The sequence below is a fragment of the Zonotrichia leucophrys genome, chromosome 6 (assembly GCF_028769735.1).
Source record: "Zonotrichia leucophrys gambelii isolate GWCS_2022_RI chromosome 6, RI_Zleu_2.0, whole genome shotgun sequence".
Classification (NCBI taxonomy): domain Eukaryota; kingdom Metazoa; phylum Chordata; class Aves; order Passeriformes; family Passerellidae; genus Zonotrichia; species Zonotrichia leucophrys.
The window spans coordinates 35,030,632-35,050,214 of record NC_088176.1 but is presented as its reverse complement, the minus strand read 5'-3'; the positions used below and the strand labels follow the sequence as shown (position 1 = coordinate 35,050,214).

General features: G+C 52.0%; 1 protein-coding gene across 1 annotated transcript; it reads right to left on the bottom strand.

Moving 5' to 3' along the window:
• Positions 1-691: 691 nt before the first annotated feature.
• Positions 692-12,928, bottom strand: PLA2G12B (phospholipase A2 group XIIB). Its single transcript, XM_064717093.1, has 4 exons — positions 12,615-12,928; positions 7,533-7,609; positions 6,245-6,410; positions 692-3,642 (listed from the first exon to the last, which is right to left on the bottom strand). The coding sequence occupies exons 1-4, from the start codon at positions 12,847-12,849 to the stop codon at positions 3,524-3,526; spliced, it is 597 nt and encodes a 198-aa protein (XP_064573163.1). The 5' UTR covers positions 12,850-12,928; the 3' UTR covers positions 692-3,523.
• Positions 12,929-19,583: the final 6,655 nt, after the last annotated feature.

The following is a 19,583-nucleotide window of genomic DNA, read 5'->3' as shown; positions in this document are numbered from 1 at the left end:
TCCAACAGAGGATTAGAGGAATGCACATTAATTTTTCATAGCAATCATTGGTGCTGTGGGCAGTTCTCAGGACAGGGCTGTCCCCAGTCAGCCTGGTGACAGGAGACACAGCAGCATTGTCTGAGTGGCCGTGGGAGGGGACACAATGACTGGTGATGGTGGTGGCATTGTGGTTGCCAGGAATCTTTTTGGGCTGTCAAGCTCCTTCTGAAGCAAATACAATGGATGTGATCAGCTCAGGCTCCTCTGGGCTTCACTGGGCTCTGTGGTAAAGGCTTGGGGTGTGGGGTGGAAGGGAGGAAGCACAGCCAGCAGTGAAGGACACTGTGGGGCAGGCAGGGCTGGAGGATGAGGGGAAGGATCCGTCTGCACCGGTGGCAGTGGCTCTGCAGTGCATCCCCAAGGGTTCCTACAAGAAGCTCCTCAGTGTGCAGCTCTGTCCTGCGTGCTTGGAGCTCTGCTGGGAGCCCCCCAGCCTTCATCAGCTGTGTTCTGCTTTGCTTGGAGCAGCCAAATTGCTGCAAAAGCCAAAATTTGCTGCTGCTCTCAAATGGAAGGGGAATCCATTTGAAGGGACCATTTAGAAAGGAGTCACAAATCACCTCAAACATTTCAACCTATTTCACAGATTTATTTGTTCTGACAAGTGGGATTCCAGTGAGGAATGAACTTTTAATGGCTGAGAGTTTAATAATTTTTTAAAATAGCTTCATGGCTGCTTTTCCAATCTTGGAAATACATGTGAGCATGTTAGAGTAAACAAAAATATCTCTATGATGATAAGTAGGTATAAATGGAAAGATACTCTGTGTGTTATCCAACTATATGTGAAAGAAAAAGAAAGGAAGAAGGCTTCTCCTAGGATTGCTGTTCTGCTGATTCACATCTGCATTAGGACCACAGGGGAAGTTTCCCACTGTCACTTCTTTGTTCAGGCAGCCTCTGCTAAATATATTTGTTTTGATAAAACAAGAGCTGGGAAATGAAATTAATTATCTGGTGCCTTCTGGAGAATGAACTGATCTTGCTTGTTTATATAGAAGAGATGTAGGGGGAGTGATGGAGGGAGAAGTTCCTTTCTTGGCTTATTTCAGTTATTGTGCACATTATTTGGTTCTTCCTGATGAATTCACATGAAGCAGCTTTTCCACTCTGCAGCTGAAACCAATCCTACCGATGCACAAAGTCAAGAGGCAGCCACAGGATGGGCAAAGCAGAGTCTTTGTGTCCAGAGCAGGGTGGAATTGAAGATGACCCAAGGTTCATGCAGCAACCTGGAGAATGCTGTGATCAGCTGCTTCCATGGCTGTACATCACTGGATAGCAGGAGTGGCACGGAGGGGGAGCAGTTTTTAGTTTGGTTGCAGTTTTCCTGGGTTCGTGCTCTGGTTTGCTCCTGCACAGGATTATCTGCTGCTTTGCCAGAGTCACTGCCACCACTTGAAAGTTCAAATATTTCCTCGTAGAGCTGCTGGTGGAGTTTTTCAGATTAGCACAGTAAAAAATGAACCGATTCAGTGGCTGGCCTGCTTGCAGCAGTCTCTAGGGTTTTGGGATCAATGGTGGTCTGAAAGCAGGGAGAAATGATGATTTATGTTGGCAACATCTCCAGCACATCAGAGTCTGGGTTCAGAGATTTTGTTCAGAACTCTTTGATTTCTCCAGTGTTATGGCATCACCTGCTAGCAGTTGCTTGGCTTTAACCTGATATCACTTGAACTATAAGGTAATTTAAGATATTTGCCATGCAGTCAGCTATTGAATGTAGACAATATAGATATTTTAACTTCTTTTTTGTCATTTAATCATAGGAGTAGGTTCACATTTAAACTGGCCACAGGCACTATTTCACCAGCAAAATACAAAGTTTGGGCAGTGTCTGGAATGAGGAATGTTTCCTTCCCATCCCTAGCCAAAAGTAGGTGTTTCTTAGCTGGATAATCAAGGTTGTCTGTCCGGCCTCATGCTCTGACAGAGCAGTGAACCTCAGCAATGCAGAATTCCCTCTCCAGTGGCATTAGCCCAGGTAGGAAAGGCTGTCGTTGCATCTGAGCAGTGTTGAGGTCCTCTGTGATTTAAACATCCCAGTACACCCCATGCAGTCACTTCCATTTTCCTGGTCTGGGTACCAGGGGGCTCTTGCTGTTCCGGCCCATTTGGGGCCAGCTGAACGTCTCCTTGCTGTTCACTGTAAGGCAAAGATGACTGGCAGGAACAGGAACAGGGCTTAAATAATTTATATCTCCATGCATACATTTTAAACCCATTTAAACTGGAAGAAAAGCAACCAAGACAGACTCTTTCCACTCTTGTTAAATCACCCTTTTGCAGCCTTAACTTCTCTGTGGCAGATGGAAGAACATAACCATAAATATGTTTGCAGGAGCCACTGAAATATTTACGTGGCATGGCACGCACACACCCAGCAGCAACTTCCTTCCAACAAGAAACCCAGCTGAAAGCTGCCTGCCAATGTTCTGTGGAGGCAAAATGCCATGCACCACTTTAAATTCTGGTTTTGCATGCAACAAAAGCTCCCCATAACAGATGGGGCATTAACCACGTTTTAGAAGGAATGATGTCTGAGGCTGCTGATAGCAGCCCCACAGAGGTAGCACATAAGTCCTGTCACCTGACAGATAAGGCTCCAGAATTTGGAATATCTCATCCGTCCACTGTGAGCCTCCTGTTTTGCTTGTGCTAGAGATGGAGTTGAATTCCCAGCCATTTTGTGTGAAAAGGGATCCTGAGGGCAAAGCTTTGTTAAATGCTACAGGAGAAAAGTAATTAAATGTATGTGGATGACACTGGCAGAAGAAAAGTGGCTTCCTCTCCTGAGACTGGGGGAGAGGGCTGTGATTTCTCATCTGATAAATGCTGGGCTTTGGTCCTGAATATCAATTGGTACCACAAACACCTCAAGCCCTTCTCCTTAACTCATGCTTAAGAAGTCTCCAGATGTCCTAAATCAGTTTAGGGTGCACCAAGTATTTAAATATTCAGGGTTGTCAGGGCGTGTAATGACAGGATGGAAAGTGTCAGGGATGGGTGTGAACAATGCACTGAAAGCAAATTACCCCTCTTCAGTCTGCCACCAGGGGTGCAAAAATGTACATTGCATATCCATGCACTGGGAGTTTCACAGGGCTTGCAGAAACCTACTGCCTTGCACTGCAAATTGGAGAGTTACACGGCGGGGGGAGGTGATAGCAGGCATTCAAGGTAAGTCCTGTGTTTATAAGCAGCACTGCATCCTGCTTGCCTTGGAGAGAACTGGCATGGGATCCTGTGGGCTTGGGAAGGAGCAATGGGAGGGCTGCCCTCTGTCCATGGGCTGGCTCTGCCCTGCCCTGCCCTGCCCCGAGGCTGCTGTGGGTGCCTTGGCTTGGGTGCCCCTCCCGAGGGCTGACAGGAGTCTCTGTGCTGCAGAGGGGCTCTGGCAGCAGCTCAGGAGCCCATCCCAGGGCTGACAGGAGTCTCTGTGCTGCAGAGGGGCTCACAGACACTGGCAGGCTGCTGCTGCTCACAGCTCATCGCGCTCCTCCTCGCTGCAAATGCAGGCGCTCCTCTGGCTGTTCATGAAGGGCCGGCAGCCCAGGGTCCAGACTGCGTTGAACACCGTGTCTGCCATGGATTCACAGGCTGTGGAGAGGGACAGGGTGGCCAGGTAAGGACAGGCAACTCCCAGCACCCCAGCCCTGCACTGAGCTCTGTGGGGTTTGCCTTTGGAAGCATGGGCTGTTGTCGTTTCTCTCTGAGAACTGCATTTTATAAATCCTGAGGTTCCCTTCTCTCTTCTTATCAAGGCAGGGTGACTCCAATGTAGGGAATAATGTGTTCTAACTCCATGATTTAGAAAGCTGAACAATTGCTTTATTAAGCTATACTGTATTACACTAATACTATACTAAAACTATATTAAAGAAATACTATACTACAAAGATACTAAAGAAAAACTAAAGACAGTCACAACACACGTAGATCCAATTGGTCAAAGAATCAAAACAACCTTCACCACTGTCTAATTAACAAATCACTGTAGGTAAACAATCTCCACAACACATTCCACATGTGCAAAACAACAAGAGCAGTAAATAGAGATAAGAATTTTTTTCTCTTCTTCTCTCTGTGCTTCTCACTGCCTTCTCCAGGAAAAATCCTTGGGAAAAACTGTGCCTGCTGCTCTCTGTGAAGAGAGCCATGGCCACATCTTCTCCCCAGGGTGGCACTCATTTCTCTCCCCCCTAAACCCCTCCTTTATTACCTCTTTCAGGCCCTGCTAGTTGATGGATCATCTGGGGCTCTGCAAACAGCACTGTTTACCAAACAGATTTCCCAGGAGACCTCCACATTACTCCTTCTCCTCTGAGTTTTGCCTACAGCCACTATTAACCAACCTTTCTGGGCTTTTTTGGGAGTTATGATGCCAGCTGCCAGCCAGCATGAAAAATCCAACAGCAGCTGGAGCAGCTGACTGCCTGACTAGCCCCTCCTCATCCCAAAAAACAACCCTGAAAGGGCTTGTCAGTAAATAGATAGGTTAATAGTAAATCTTTAGGGTTTATTTACTGGCACCAGCACTGATAGCTGTATGCATGATGGAGTTGGGAAAGCCTGGCCTTTGGGACTGTTTTCTCTTATCTCAGCCTCTCCAAACCCCTCAGAGCTCCTGTTCCTAGGAGGCTGCTCAGCTGGCAGGCACTGGAGAGGCTGTGGTGAATCAGTGGGAAAAGCAAGGCTTTGGATGCCAGATAAGAGCTGGGATGGCTGTGGAGGAGGAGGAGGGCTGTGGCAGGAGCTCTCAGAGCAGCCCTGGGCACAGGGTCTGCAGAGCCCAAGGGGGGGAGGGTGGCTCAGAGGTTCACTGGTGTTGCCTGTGCCTCCTACAGCAGCCAGCACAGAGAGATGGAGGAATCTACTCCTGCCTGGCTCAGCCCAGAGTGTGGGCTCTGCTCCACCTTCACTCCCCAGGATCTAGGCTTGCTTTGCTGCTGCAAGCAGAGAGCAAGAAGCACCATATGAAAAAGTGGAAAATCTGAAGAGATGGGAAGAAGTTGGCTTGCATGAGGAACTGTTGATAAGGATAACCATGAAAGATTGGCTGTGCTCAGCCTGTAGCACTTTTGTCTCAGTCCATGTCTTTGATTTCTCTTGCTGGCCTGGGCACACTTTCCATGCATTTTTTCTGTGACCAGGTAGGAAGCCATCTGCAGACATCTACTGCTGTCATGCAGGCTTCCCATGTGTCCTATTCAGGCTGCACCTTTGGACAACAAATGCATATTTAAGGATACCCTAGAGCAGGGCATCAGCAGAGGTTACCAAAAAAACTCTTCTTAGACCTGCAGGCTGAGGCTTTTTAAATTAGGGAAAGCCAGGGTGGCACTTGAGCTGCTGGCACATCCCTAGAGCTTGTTAGCACTCCTGAGCCATCCAGAGCTGCCTGCAGTGGCTCAGCCACCCCTAGCCTGGTGTGTCCCTCGTGCCACCACCATCTCTTACCTGTGACCAGATCCCTGAGAGCCCTGTCCTTGGCTCTCTCTGTTTTGCTGGCCCTTGGCCACGTGCAGGTTTCAGTGTGTGCCTCACTGGCCCTGGAGGGCATTTTGGTATCCCATGAAGGTGTTTGAATTGTTTGGGAGTGCGTCCAACTAATTGGATAAGTTAGTGGAAGTGGAAACCCCACACCCGTAACTATCCTATATATCCTCTCAGCAGCCCTGGGAGGATGAATAGGACTCAACCAAACACAAATCCAAAAAATCCTAGCCTTTTCTTCCATCTCCCACCTAGGCTGAATAGCAATCATTATCATCTACAACCCTAAACTCACTCTCCTCAGCCTCTACCTATACACTATAATAACTGCAGCCATTTTCCTCACCCTAAACACAATCAAAGTCCTAAAGCCATCGACCCTAATAACTGCATGGACCAAAATCCCATCACTGAACACAATACTACTCCTAACCCTACTCTCTCTCACAGCATTCCCTCTCCTGACAGGATTCCTGCCCATGTTTGAATTGTTTGGGAGTGCACCCAGTTACTTCCAGGGTTGTTTGTGGGTTTTTCACACATTGTAATGCTTTCTACGTGCAAATAACCATAGATCTCCAGCCTTGGGGCAGATCTCTGTGTTCTCACCCACCTGTGACAAGTGCAGCACAGAGATGCTGCTCCCCACTGCAGGGTTCTGGCAAGGAAAGGCTCCCTGGCCAGGGGATGAGGGGCAGGACCCTACCTTGCACCTTGGAGACGAAGCCCAGGCTGCGTTTGAGGTCGGAGCAGATGGAGTGCAGGCACCAGCGGAACTTGGCGTCGCAGCGGTACTTGTTGGCCCCACAGGTGTCATAGCAAACATCCAGCTGGTTACAGCACTTGGTCATGGCAGGGATGCCCAAGTCTAGCTGGGAAACAGAAAAGGGTGTCCCTTGGTTGGCTCCTGGCCTCAGGCGCACACAGCTGTGAGGGTGAGGTGCTGCAGAGCCCAGCTGGCTCCTGTTCCAGAAGCAGCAGGGCAGCAGGAGGGATGTGTGCTGCTCCCTCACCATCTGAAGAAGGGAGGGTGAGGGAGCAGCCCAGTGGTGTCAGTGGTGCAGGCCAGTGCAGGCTACATCACATTCTTTTCTCATCTCTGTATCCCAGGGAGATGGGAAACAGCCCCTCCATGACCATTTTCTAGTTTGCATTTGTCAGAGAGCTCCATGTCCTTGCCAACAGTGGTAAAGGCCTCTTTTCTCTTTTCCTCTTTTTCCCACAACCTGACAAGGTCCTGCTTTTTGCCTAATAAATGTGCCATAAATATTTTAATGCCTTATTTCTCAGAGTTGCACTTGAGGCCAAGGACAAACACAGCATGATCAGGGGAGTTCTGCTCCCTGTAAGCTTAGCTAATGACCCTGGGGGTGATGGGGCAGAAGACCTGTCTCCTGAAGAGACTGGACTTGTTAGCTTGTTATCAGTTATTCCTCTTTTTGCCCTTCCTCATGTAAAATTTAGGAGATGAATTGTTCCTTCATTGCACTCGTGATTGCCTGGGTACAGAGATGGCACCACAGAAATGCCCACAAGGCTTGCAGTGAAATAGAGTTTCAGGAATTAAACCTAACATGAAAAATGGGCTGCAAAGAGAGGGGTTGTCAGAGCAGGAATCTGCCTAATTGCTGCAGACTCCATGGGCAGCAATAATGCATGAGCTAAAGAGGAATCCCTGCTCTGAGAGCCCCCTGGGAAGGCTTTTCCTGGTGATTCCAATATGTTCATTAATTGCCTTTAAGATAACGAGCAGGTGCACTATTAAAGCCTCTGGGTTTCATTCAGTGCTTGGCAGAGGCAGAAAGTGTGGGAGGAGGTGGGGGGGCAGGTGTGGAGGATGCACTCAGGTGTTGCTGTGTGCACATAGGTCATTGTCACCCAGCTGCCCAGCCCAGCCCAGCCTTCTCCTTGCCCAGAACGATGAGCTGCTGATGTGCTGGAGAGCTGCAGCCTGTGGGCTTCCTGGGTGGGACAGCACAAACACTTTCAGGTACCTTGAGCCCCAGAAAATGGGAGCTACAGCCATTGGGTTCCTGGGGTTTGTAGTGAGGCCGTGGCATGGGAGCCTTCCCTGGGAAAGAAAAGACAGGACAAGGGTTAGGAAAGCTGATCTTCGCAAGACTGGTGCAAACAGCAAGGAGTGATAGGCACTGCCCTTTGGTCTGCATCCCCAAACACTGCTGCTTACACTGCTGGCTCAGCAAGGGGGTTTCCTTCTGCCCTCAGTTCATTCCTGGACTGTTGGTGTGCTGTGGGTGTCCCCAAACTGTGCCAGACCTTGCATGTCTGATCTTGCTCTGCACAGGTCTGGGTCCATTCTCTGCCCGTGGTGATGCACTGCCATGTTTTGCAAATCATTTCTGTTCCTTTAATCTCTGCACCTTCCTCACTCTGCTTCTTAATATGCACAAAGGAGCAAGAACTCCCTCTGTGGATAATTATTTACCCAATGCAGGAGGAGTCCAGCTCACAGCCAGCTCTAGCAGTACCTTCCAGCAGCATTTAATCTCATTTTTGTAGGGCAGCCTGCTCAGTGCCCAACCACCCTCTGGAGGAAAAACCCTTTCCTGATATCCAGCCTAACCCTGCCCTGACAGAGCTCCAGCCATTCCCTGGTGCTGTCCCTGCTCTGGGAAAACACAAACTGTGGGAATGCTCCAACAAAAACTCGTGTGAGCTGGGCCTTGAAGCCAGTCACATCAAGGGTTAACTTTCTGCTTCCCTGAGCAGGGCTAGAGAATTTATACAGACATAAAATGGATCTAATTCAGCCCTTCAAGGCAGGGTTGGGTTCTTTTAAACTCCATTTCCACTTCTTGCTTCTTGTCAGCACCAGGAATTATTTAAGACACTTTCCCCATTTTTCTGTTCAGGTACCTGAAATGCCAGTGGTTAATTCAGCCATAAATCTGTGGCTGAATTAAATAAATCTGCTGTGCCCTTGGGAAGGCCTTGCAGCCAAAAGCCTCAGGGGGACTCATGTGGGAGTGTTCCCAGCACCTCTCAATTAAACTTTGCCAGAGCTGTTTTGCTTAAATAACAGATTTGCTACAAATAAATAACAAACTGAAATGCTGTCCAGCTGGGAGATGATAACAGGCAATTTTCCCCTTCCAGAAGAGCCTTGATGGTTTTTTGGAAGGGGGTGAGAACTGGGACTCAGAATTCAAATGTGCCTGAACTGATGCAGGAGGCAAAGTTCAAAATCCGCTGTTTTGCAGAATGGACTCAAATTTGAGCGTCTTGCTTGTAATATTGGTTGTAAAAATAATGTAAAAAATGGAAAATAATGTAAAAAATAATATAAGAAATAATTGGTTGTAAAAAACAGGAACAGTGTGCTGTTCCTGCAGAACACTGACAGTGAATGGGATAAGATGGCAAGTCTGAGTAGGAGTGAGACTTTTTGGGATGTGGAGATCAAAGAATGGCTTGGCTTGGATGGGACCTTTAAGATCATCCAGTTATCCAGTTCTACCTGCATTATCCAGTTCCCAGCCAAAAATAGCTGTGTTTCCAGAGCTTCAATTCAGCTGAAGTCACAGCTATTGTAATAGAAATATTATAATAGCTTCTAGAAAGCTGTCCTGAGGAAAAAACCCTCACATAAATAAGGATTGTGCTGATCTACAAAACATCAAACTGCCTTCAGGATAAGCCCTTGTAGGAAACCTGTCCGCTCCCCTCTGCAAAACAGAGCTTTAAAACTTATAAAGTGCCCCTTTGTACTCTTTCTCAGCTAGGTCAAGTCCAAGGCTCCACAATTAACCTCTCTCCCACATCTTGTTTTGTAGGTAACAGGAAAGCAAAAGCAGAACAGGAATATCAGGCATTCCTGCCTCTCTACAAGCACTGACTCAGTGCTCCTGTTATCATTTATTGCTTGCCCATCCTTACAGACAAGAAGACAGATTTCAGGCCACTGCCTTGTTGGCACAGCCCCAGAACTGAAGTTGAGTTTCTCTGGTGCATTTTAATGCCCCCAGGCTGCTGTTGCTGTTCCAAGAGGCTGGAAAGCAGCCAGCTGGCTGGAGCAGCTGCTGGCAATGCAGGGGGTTCAGGCACTGCAGTGCTGGGACACTGGCAGGGGGAGCTGAGTGTATTTTTGGGTGAATGGATGGTCTCAGGGCTCCTTGCACTGCTGGGTGGTCCATTGTTGTTTGTGTGCCCCAGGCAGGCAGGCTTTGGGCAGAGGTGCCTGCACAAACCCATCCCTTTGGAGAGAACAGAGGTGCCTGCACACATCCATCCCTTTGGAGAGAACAGAGGTGCCTGCACACATCCATCCCTTTGGAGAGGGCAGAGGTGCCTGCACACATCCATCCCTGTTGGACAGGGCCTGGCTTTGGGGGCTCTTTTCCCACAGCTTGGAGGTGCCCCCTCCTCTGAAGCCCTTCAGGACCAAGTGCTGAGCAGGGCACTGACGTCTTGCCTGGCCAGGAGGAAGCTACAAGGGCTTCAGTCCCAGCTCAGCCTCTTTGTTTTCCCTGAGATGCCCAGTGAGGCTTTGTAAGCAGGAGGAGATTTGCCAGTAAATGCTAGTGTAACCCTAATGTCCTGATTTAAGGGAGCCATCCATCAAGTTGGTTGTTTTCAGACCTCAGTAGCTGCTGAAAAATCAGGGGAGTCTTACAGCTGGAACAGCCACGTGCTCAACTGGAGATGGATGTGGCAATCACAGGTGAGTCCTGACCTTTACTGTGGCAAAATGAGCTATTTTTGGTATCTCTTGGCTGAAATGAAAGTAAGTAGAAGGAATAATTTTTGTTTCATGGCAGGGGAGAAAAAGCAATCAGGCCTTGATTCAGCACAAAGATGGTTTGTGTTCATCCCTCTGAGCAAGGACTGGATCTCACTGGCTTGGGGGCATCCCAGCATCCCCTCCTCTCCAGTTTGCAATGTCTGTGCCAGAGATGAGCAAGGACAAATGGTCCTGGAAGGGTCCAGCAAGCCCCTTGGAGCCACTGGGCAGCATTTCAGCAGTGATTAATGGGCTCTTCAGCAGAGGGTGAGAACTGGGCTAGCGATGTTTTAGTTCTCCTTTCTAGGTAAACTGTTCCTGTAAGATGCAGGGAGCTCCTGGGGTGTGAGCAGGGATCTGTGCTGCTCTCTGGGGATGCTTTGCACAAGGACAGGCAGGGAGAGCCCTCTGGATGTGTCCCAAAGCCGTAACTCCTGCAGGATGTGCTGAGTCCTGAGGCTCCCTGAAAGCAGCTCTGAATATCAGCATTGCCTCAGGCACACTGCAGCGCCAGCCGCTGCCTGGGGGTTCAGTCTCTACACTAAGGAGGGCAAGGCCCTTTCTGCTCTGAGTTTGGAGCATGGTGGGGACCTTCAGGAAGCTGTCACACACATGAGTGTGGGACAGGCTGCCTGGGGGGCTCATCCTGGCTGCTGGGGGGCTGGGGGTCACCTCCTCCAGGCACTGGGGACACACATGGTCCTCCTGAGCTGCTGCAGAGAGAACGGAGGGACCCCCAGGCTGAGGGAGCAGGGCCCCTGTGGGGCTGTGGTGATGGGCTGGGGCACCTGGCTCCCTCCATCCCCTGGGGCTGGGGCACCTGGCTTGCTGCTCCCTGTTTGTTCCCAGTGTGGGGCCTGGGAGCAGAGCTGGCAAGAGGGGCAGGACACCTATATACACATTGGATGGATGTTGGGGAGAGGTTTTTCACCCAGAGAGAGGGTGGTTGAGCACTGGAAGCACTTCCAGGCTCATCAGAGAAGTGGTCCCATGGCTACCAGAGCTCCAGGAGTGTCTGGACGTTTTCAGGCACAGGGTGTGACTCCTGGGGTGTCCTGCACAGGGCCAGGAGTTGGACTCAATGATCCTGGTGAGTCCCTTCCAACTCAGCCTGTTCTATGGTTCTGTGTCATTGTTTATGAAACAAAACAAAACCCAGCAACTTTCAAACTGATTTAACCTCCTCCCCTGGCAGGGAGCTGAGGTCCCAGCCCTGCAGCATCTCTTTGTCCCAGTGCCCTGGCTGCTGGCCTGGGAGGAGGAGGAGGTCCATGGGATCCACACAGACTGAGACAGAGTCAGTGGGGTCTCCGCAGAGCATTGAGTCTGTCAGTGAAAAACAGTGCCCTGGGGAGGAGAAGGGCCGAAATCCCTCTGTGCTCACGAGCATCTTTCCCAGGTGATCACTGGGGTGTGGGGTGATGCTGTGGGGCAAGGGACTGACAGGCAGCTGGGGCTGGGCAGGCTGAGGTGGCAGGACAAGGGGCTGCTGTGGGACACGTGTAAGAGGCTGAGGAAAGGAGGCAGTCTGTGGGAAAACTCCTGGCTGGTTCCTAAGCATGTCCTTCCCACAGGTGCCCTGGTGATGGCCCTGTCACCCCACAGGCTGCAGCTCTGTGCACCCCAGCTCTGTCCCCTGCCCTGCCCTCCCCCTGGGGACCGTCATCCTGCCCCCAGGACAAACCAAACTAATCCTTTCTGGTAAACCACCAAAAAGTGCAGTCCAAAGCAAGCAGGATCTGCCTCCTCCTGCCTCGGGCACTAAAGGCTGCTCCCGGTGACGGTGACGTGTGCTTTGTCCCGCTGTTATCTCCTGCAGCCCGCAGCACTGGCCAGCTCACAGGTGCGGGATAAGGACGCTCTGAAGGTTGCTGAGGTTAGGGCGGCTGGCTCAGCCTCCCCTCCCTGGCTGTGCCAGGCTCCGGGCAGCGGGACAGCCCGGGTACTGTGTGTGCCCTGATACCTGTGTGTGTGCCCGGGTACTGTGTGTGCCCTGATACCTGTATGTGTGCCCGGGTATCTGTGTGTGCCCTGGCACCTGTGTGTGTGCCCTGCCAGCCCGGATACCTGTGTGTGCCCTGTGTGCCCTGGTACCTGCGTGCCCTCTGCCTCCTCCCCGGTGTCCTGCGCGCCCATGGCGGTGCCTTGCAGAGCTGGCTGCTCTCGGGGAAGGGGGTTCGCTGTCCCTGTGCTGGCCCTGGCACAGAAGCTGTGACCCCGAGCACTGCCGGGGGCAGCTCCTGGGTAGGAGGAGCCGCTCGTGGCCGCAGGGAAGGAGAGGGAAAGAGGAGAAAGGGCGAGGAGAGAGGAGGCAGCAGCGGTGCGGTTCACTCACCATATCGGCAGCGGTACTGACAGACTCCGTTTTTCCCCCCGAGCAATTCCAGGAAGGAGTCGAAGTAGCTGTTGACCGCTTCGAAGCCATCGCGGATGGTGTCGATGCCCCAGTCGGAATAGGATGCCGCCGCCTGCGGGTCCTGGTGCCCGGGGCTGTCGGGCGCTGTCTCCTCGGAGCCGTGGCCCGGGCTCAGGCCGAGGCACAGGAGCGCTGCCCCCAGCAGCAGCCGCATGTCGGGGCCGGTGAGCCCCAGCCCCGGGCGGGCAGAGGGGCAGCAGCCGCGGGGTGAACGGCTCCGGGCAGGAGGCAGCGGCACCGCTCTGCTGGACTTTAATCCTGCCCGGGGAGCCGGTCTGAGGTCACGGCAGCCGGGGTGCAAAGTGCAGCGCCGAGATACGGAGCGGGTTCAGCTCCCTGAGCTGGGGGTTTGCACAATCCCGCCGGGACACGCACATTATCCATGGCTGCAGCTCCCCGGGGGGACCCTCCCTCAGCCCAGAGCGGGGTCTGTCCCCCCAGGGCGCTGCACTCCCTCCCCGGCCTGCTGGGACATGGGGATATCTCTCTGTCCGAGATCTCTGCTGCTCAGGCAGGCTGAGGAGCAGCCCTTGCCTTTTCCCCGGGCCTCCTGGGCACACAGCGGGGAGGGATGAGAGCTGCACCCAGCCTGGCCGCTGGGCGTGTTGCTCCCAGCAAATCCCAAGGGCCCACGGAGCCTCCGAGGGGTTGATCCAGCAGCTTGGAGAAGTTTGGGACAAACACTACATTCAGGGCATTCCTTGGCATCACCTCAGTTCCAGGATCAGTGTGGCAGGTGAGTACTGCCTTTGATGTTATAGGGCTGGTTGTTACAGCTCCTGTGTAAGGTAAATTAAACCAGTAAAGGTTGTGACCAGGAGGAAAGGGTGGCACTGAGACCTGAGCCAGGGAATGGGCTGTGGGGCAGCTGCAGCTCCTGGCTCTGGGGTGGGACGGCCCTGCCAGGACCCAGGGGCCTGCTCAGCTGGTGGAGGGTTCAAAGCTGCTCATTAAAAAAAAAAAAGCAACCAAATGAACAAAACCAGCAAAAGACAAAGCAAACCACTCACAAAGAATAGAGAAGGGAAATGGTATGGGAAGGTTCTGGCTGCTCTTAGAAAGCTATTCAGATGTGCCCCAGCACAGGACTGCCTCTCAGAAGGAGCTGGGCTGCAGGCATTTCAAACACAAATGCAAATTCTGGCATTTTATTGTTTTGCAGGAGGTTCAGCCTTGCTGCATTGCTGATTCTGAAGGGCCAGAGCTCCATGGCACTGCCTGTGTCTCTGCACATGGCCCTGGGTGATGAGCTCCAGACACGGGATAAGGAGGAGGAGCCACAGCCAAGTCTTGGTTTCTCAGACAGGTAAATCAGAGAAGTGGGGAAGGGAGCACACAAGCTGGTTAGTGCCTCTGCTGTGCAATGGTGTGGAGCCAGAGGCAGTTGCTGCCTGCTTGTCCCACCTGTTCTGAGCCCCAAGGCTGCCAGGGCTGATTTTGGGTGAGGGGCATTTAGGAGTGCAGAGCTCCCAGGGGAACCTCAGACCAGCTTTGCCTTTGGGGAGGTAAACCCAGATGCAGAGAACACTGGGAAAGGGCAGCTGGGAATCAGCAAATCCCTGCCTCGAGTAAGCCTTTTGTGACATCTGTGTCACCCCTGGCACTTGGCAGAGGGGGTGCTGGGGAAGTGAGGCCTTCCCTGCAGGGGCACTGGAGGGCTTGGGCTGCTCCTGCTGTTCAGACCATACTGGGGACTGCTCTGTCAGTCGTGGGTGCAAATGGCCCCTGGAATTTGTTGTCACAGCCCCAGGGCAGGGCACACTGGATCCAAGAGTCCCAGGCTGTGTCCTGCAGTGAGTGGAGCCTTTGGTGTCTGTGCTGGTTCAGTCCCTGCCCTGCCTGACACTCCAGTTCACAGTCCCACTGCTCCCAGCCTTTGCCCACAGCCTGGCAGAAATTAATGTAAAAAAGAGCAAACCAGCTGTTGGGAACTAGCTTGGAAATGTGTAAGAGCCTCTGGGCGTCTGTGCCTGGTGTCCTGCTTTTATGCAGAGCCTTTTAGGGTTGTTCTGGAGGCAGTTCCAGAACACAGCTTTCTTTGTCATCCCTCGGTCCCTGCTGACTGGTCCATGTGCTGCTGAAGGCGAAGAGAGAGGGAAAAATGCTGGCAGAACTGCAGAGGAGGCAAAGCACAGGGAATGTGGCATGAGCAGGGCATGCAGCCTGGAGCTGGTGGCTCTTGAGCACCCAGGCTGCTTGCAAAATCAATTGGAATTGGGAAAGCTGAGCAGGGCGGGGAGGGAACAGCTGGCAGAGGGCAGAGCCTGAGTAAAGAGTCAGAAACTTTCCTGTTAGTCACTGGTCCTGAAGCAAAGGTTGATGAGTAAAAAGCACTTTAACTGCTTTTCCAAAACGTGGCAGCCCCTTTGCCCTGCCCCGGGGATGAGCCACTCTCCTTCCTTCTGCTTCCTTCCTTCCCTCCCCGAGCCAATCTCCTGAGAGCTTTTCAGTCCAGCTGCAAATATCTCGGTTGCACCCCGACTGCAAGATCTGAAGAGCAGGAAAAATGTAGGATTGGGTAAAAGTGACCTCCAGTGCTCCCTCGGGGCGTGGCTCAGCAGCTGCAGCAGCGAGGAGCTGTGGATGAGCACAGTGGGACCCCGCCGGTTCTCTGCCCTGCCTTGGACCCACTGCAGTCACAAAAACCCCTTCCCTGCGCCAGCTTTTCTCTCTCTGAAGATTTACGGGGCGCAGATGCTTTTGGCCACGGTGGTGAACTCTGACAGCTGCTTCCTGAGCCTGGTGCTGACCTCAGGGCAGGCAGCTCCTGCCTGCGTGCATTCATTCCTGCCTCCGTAATGCTCAAATATAGCGCGGCCGGGCCGCGGTGAGTCAGCGCTCCCGGGAGGGACCCTGCGGGCTCCCGGCAGCGCTCCCGGGACACTGCGAGGGAGAGGAGACTGCGCCCGCCCTGTCCCCGTGTCCCTGTGGCAGTGAGCCCCATCCCAGGTGCAGCTGGAAAAGCCCTCTTGGCTCCGCATTAGGAGCCGAGCTGCAGCTCCTGTGCTGCAGCTCCTGTGCTGCATTCCTCCTTCCCAGCACGTCTGGCTGTGCCAGGCTCCTCCCCGTGCCACTCTGCTGGGGGCACATGGGATAGAGGGACCGAGCTCCTTTTCCACCGGGAGCTGCTGGTGGGTGTTTAGCAGGGGAAAGAGCAGCTGGTGGCTCAGGTTAGTGGCTGATCGTGGCCGCTCCAAAGCCCAGATGAGTCACTGATGACGGGAGGAGAGCTGCGGGCCGAAGGTGAAATCCCCGAGTGCCCGGAGCCGGGTCAGAGTCCGGCAGCCCGAAGAGGGTGGGTGCGTGGTTCGAGACCCCCTCCCGAGCGGGGCCGAACTCGGGTGTGTGGGCAGGTCCAGCCTCGCCGGGAGGCGCTGGGCAGGTCCCTGGTGCTGCCTTCTCCCAGCTGCAGGGAGGGTTCTGCCCCTGGGCTCAGGTGAGACCCCACCTGCAGAGCTGCCCCAGCACGGGAGGGACCTGGAGCTGCTGCAGAGCCCAGGGGAGGCACCAGCATGGGCAGAGGGATGGAGCAGCTCTGCTGGGAGAGATGGGATTGTTCAGCCTGGAAAAGAGAAAACCGTGGAGATCTCAGGACCCCCTCCAGTGCCTAAAGGGGCTCCAGGAGAGCTGGAGAGGGGCTGGAGTGACAGGACAAGGGAGAAGGGCATCAAACTGCCAGAGGGCAGAGATAGATGGGGACATTGGGAAAAAATTCTGCATTGTGAGGGTGGTGAGGCCCTGAGGAGGCTGCCCAGAAAAACTGTGCCCCTTGTCCCTGGAACTGTCCAAGGCTAGGTTAGACAAGGCCTGGGAGAGTGGAAGGCATCCCTCCCAGTGGCAGGGATTGGAATCAGATGAGTTTTATGTACCTTCCAACCCAAACCATTCTGGGATTCTATGATCCTGTCACACCCTTTCCCTTCTCTTCATCTTGTCCTGCCCTGTGACACTGACAGGCCTTACTCCCCATCTCTGACCTTACCCTGCCTGTTCAGCTGCAGCTGCCGGGCTCCTCCCATGCTGGTGACCCCATGGTCACCCTTCAGCTGCAGCTGTGCCACAAGAGCCCCAGGGCCCCAGCTGGGATGGTGGGAAGTCACTGGCTGGGGTGGGACAGGGCTGATCCAGAGCCTTCTCTTCCTCCAGGCCTGTCCTGGCAGGGGCAGGGCAGCAGCTCAGGGTGGCTGGGCATGGAGCCCCATCACCCTTCCAAAATCAAACAGTGCTGCTGCTCTTCAGGCTTATTGCAAGTGTGTGCTCACATCAGCTGTGCTGGGGCAGTGCCCTCCCTACCTGCAAGCCAAGAGCTCCATGGGCAGCACACAGCTCCATCCCACAGGAAAAGGATCCAGGGCTCTCAGCAGCCCCTGCTGTGCTTTTTGCAGGTTCCTGATGATGGGAATGAAGCACAAGCTCCACTGCTCTGCAGGGTGAAGCCCAGGGATGGCTGTGCTGTACAGACCCCAGAGGTTTAGGTCATGAAGAGGCCAGCCTGACCCTCCCACATGTGAGTTCATTGTGTCGTTGGAGTCTGTGGTGCTTTCTTCCCCTCCCTAGAACCGTTCCAGGGTAAGTGGTTGTTTGACGTTCTGGCATCACAAAATAGATTTGCCACCCCTCAGCAGGTGACTCTGCTTTCAGCCCAGCTTTATCTGCCCTGCCCTCTTGCAGCCCTTTAGTGCTGTGTGTTCCCAGTGGAGACACAAAGTTTAGTGTAGAACAGGAATTTGGGGTAGGAGCAGCTCCTGCACCTGCCCAGTGGGATGGTGAAGGGAAATAGAGGAGCTTGGTTTCCACAAATGGTGATAAAACTCTGTGTGATCACATTTTTGGCAGCCACATAGGAGGACAGTTGGATGTGGAGGATTTCTCACTGCTAATGGCAGTGGCTTTTATTTTAAGCCTGTTCACTTTTTTTTTTAACATTAAAAATTTTATTACAAAAAAATGTAACAGTAAGGCAGTTGTCAGTCACTGTGAGCCCAGACAGTTTTCAATCATGTTTAATACAAAACTAGATTCACACAGGAGCCACACTGGGGATCCAAAAGCCCTCTGAGAAATGGTGGGATAAGGCAGAAGCAGCAGCACCAGTGTAATCCTTTACACAGTCAGCGTTGGAGGCATGGACACCACTGCAGTGGAGGGAGAGGAAATAGAGATTGTCTGCAGTTTAAAAATCTAAGCCAACCCTGTTGTCACAATCTGGAACATTCCTGATGTGTCCCAGCAGACTGGAGATTTAATTTTGAGAGGTTATTTTTTTTCTTTAACCAAGTAAAATTTTCTACTGTCAAAAGTAGAAAATTCTTTCCTGAAGAATTATCTGTGAGTGATTTACTGCTTTAAAAGTCGTGCAGCAGAACATTTGTACTCCCCAAGCAGTGCCTGAGACTGATGCTGTTTAACACTGGAGTACTCACTGGTACTGAGGTGAGGGAGGGAACTGCTGAGCAAAATTCTCCAATTCTGGTTTTTTTCATGCTTTGGTGACTGTTGAACAGAGATGGGACAGCAAGAGCAAACCAGGTGTTTTCCACACCAGTTCCTGATGGCAATACAGGAATTTTGTTTTGTGCTCCTTTACTAGGTAGAACTGGCCTCTCTACAAGCATTTCTGGATGCCCCGAAGGCAGAATTCCCAACTGCTCCCCTTGTTCATTGTCCCCCTTCACCTGCAGGGATGTGGTGGGAGGTACCTGCAGCCATGGTTACCTTTTTGGAGCTTAACAAACTAAGAGATGGGAAAGAGAAAAGAGAGAACCATGGGTAGGAAGAGAGACAGATAAAACAGTGAGAAAACTCAGGTAGGCACAAATCTTATGGGTTTGGGGTTTTTTAAATTATTACAATTTGGTGCTCAAAGATTAGCTCTGCTAAAGCAGTTCTGGGGTGAATTTATTTAGATCAGCTCCTGCTCTTGGTGAATGAGCAGTGCAGATGTGAGGTGGGACTGTGCAGACTTTGTGTTCTCACTTTATGGATGGACCTTGTTTTCCAGCTGCCAAAAGCCAGGCAAAGTTCAGGAAGGTGCAGGGCTAAGGAGGGGCAGATCTGTGGGTCCCACTGCTACCAGGCTCAGTAGAAATTTAACAAATATTTTCCAGCAAAGACCTTTTAAAGTGTCTTCTGAAAGTATGCAGTTCCTCCAGCTGTAGTACCTTAAACTGCATTCCCAGTAATCCAGAGGTATTTCTAGCACATTTAACAATAGGTTTTGTATGTTTTGGCTCAACTGTCAAGATTTTATTGAGGCAGAAAATCCAATTAACCAAAATTGGAATTTTTCCCTTGGTAAAGACTTCAGGCCTGACCCCTAAATCAGTAAAATCATCATCATCCAGAAAATTGGACTGTTTAGGTAAAGGCAGGTGCAGCTTCCTTTGATTTCTGTCCTCATGCTAGTGAGATATTTGGATATTTTGCTGAAAATCCTCCTGTGGAAGGGAAAGGGTTCAGGAAAGTGAGCCTGCAGCTAAAAAAGGTTCAGGACTATAAATAGGCTGAGGGTTTCTCCTGAAACCTTGAGAGCTGGGAGGAAGACAAGGGCAGGGAGCATTCTGTGAGGACTCTGTGTTACCTCAGCACCTGAAGTCTCAGAACCAATTTGAAATTCCAGTGTCCTAAGGCACGACAATTTTGATTAATGAAGGTGGGAACATCCCCAACCCACTGCCCAAGGAGCAGAGGGAAGAGCTGGCTGCCAGGACAGAACAAAAGCAGCATTTGTTCTTGTGGACAAACATTGCAGAAGAGGAGGGGAGATGGGCTGTGGGTGTTCCGAGGCTGCTCTGACACTGGGGAAGCATCCTGACTCTGCCTGTGGAACTGCTGGCTCATGTGGTCAAGATTCAGAGCCAAATTCTCCACATAGGCTGAGAAGGAAGA

Excerpts from the sequence above, each read along its gene's own strand:
- PLA2G12B (XM_064717093.1), bottom strand. The coding sequence starts at position 12,849 with ATGCGGCTGCTGCTGGGGGCAGCGCTCCTGTGCCTCGGCCTGAGCCCG. Across the intron at positions 7,610-12,614 it reads TCAGTACCGCTGCCGATATG|GGAAGGCTCCCATGCCACGG; the intron begins GTGAGTGAACCG and ends TTTCTTTCCCAG. Across the intron at positions 3,643-6,244 it reads CTTCGTCTCCAAGGTGCAAG|CCTGTGAATCCATGGCAGAC; the intron begins GTAGGGTCCTGC and ends CCCTCTCCACAG.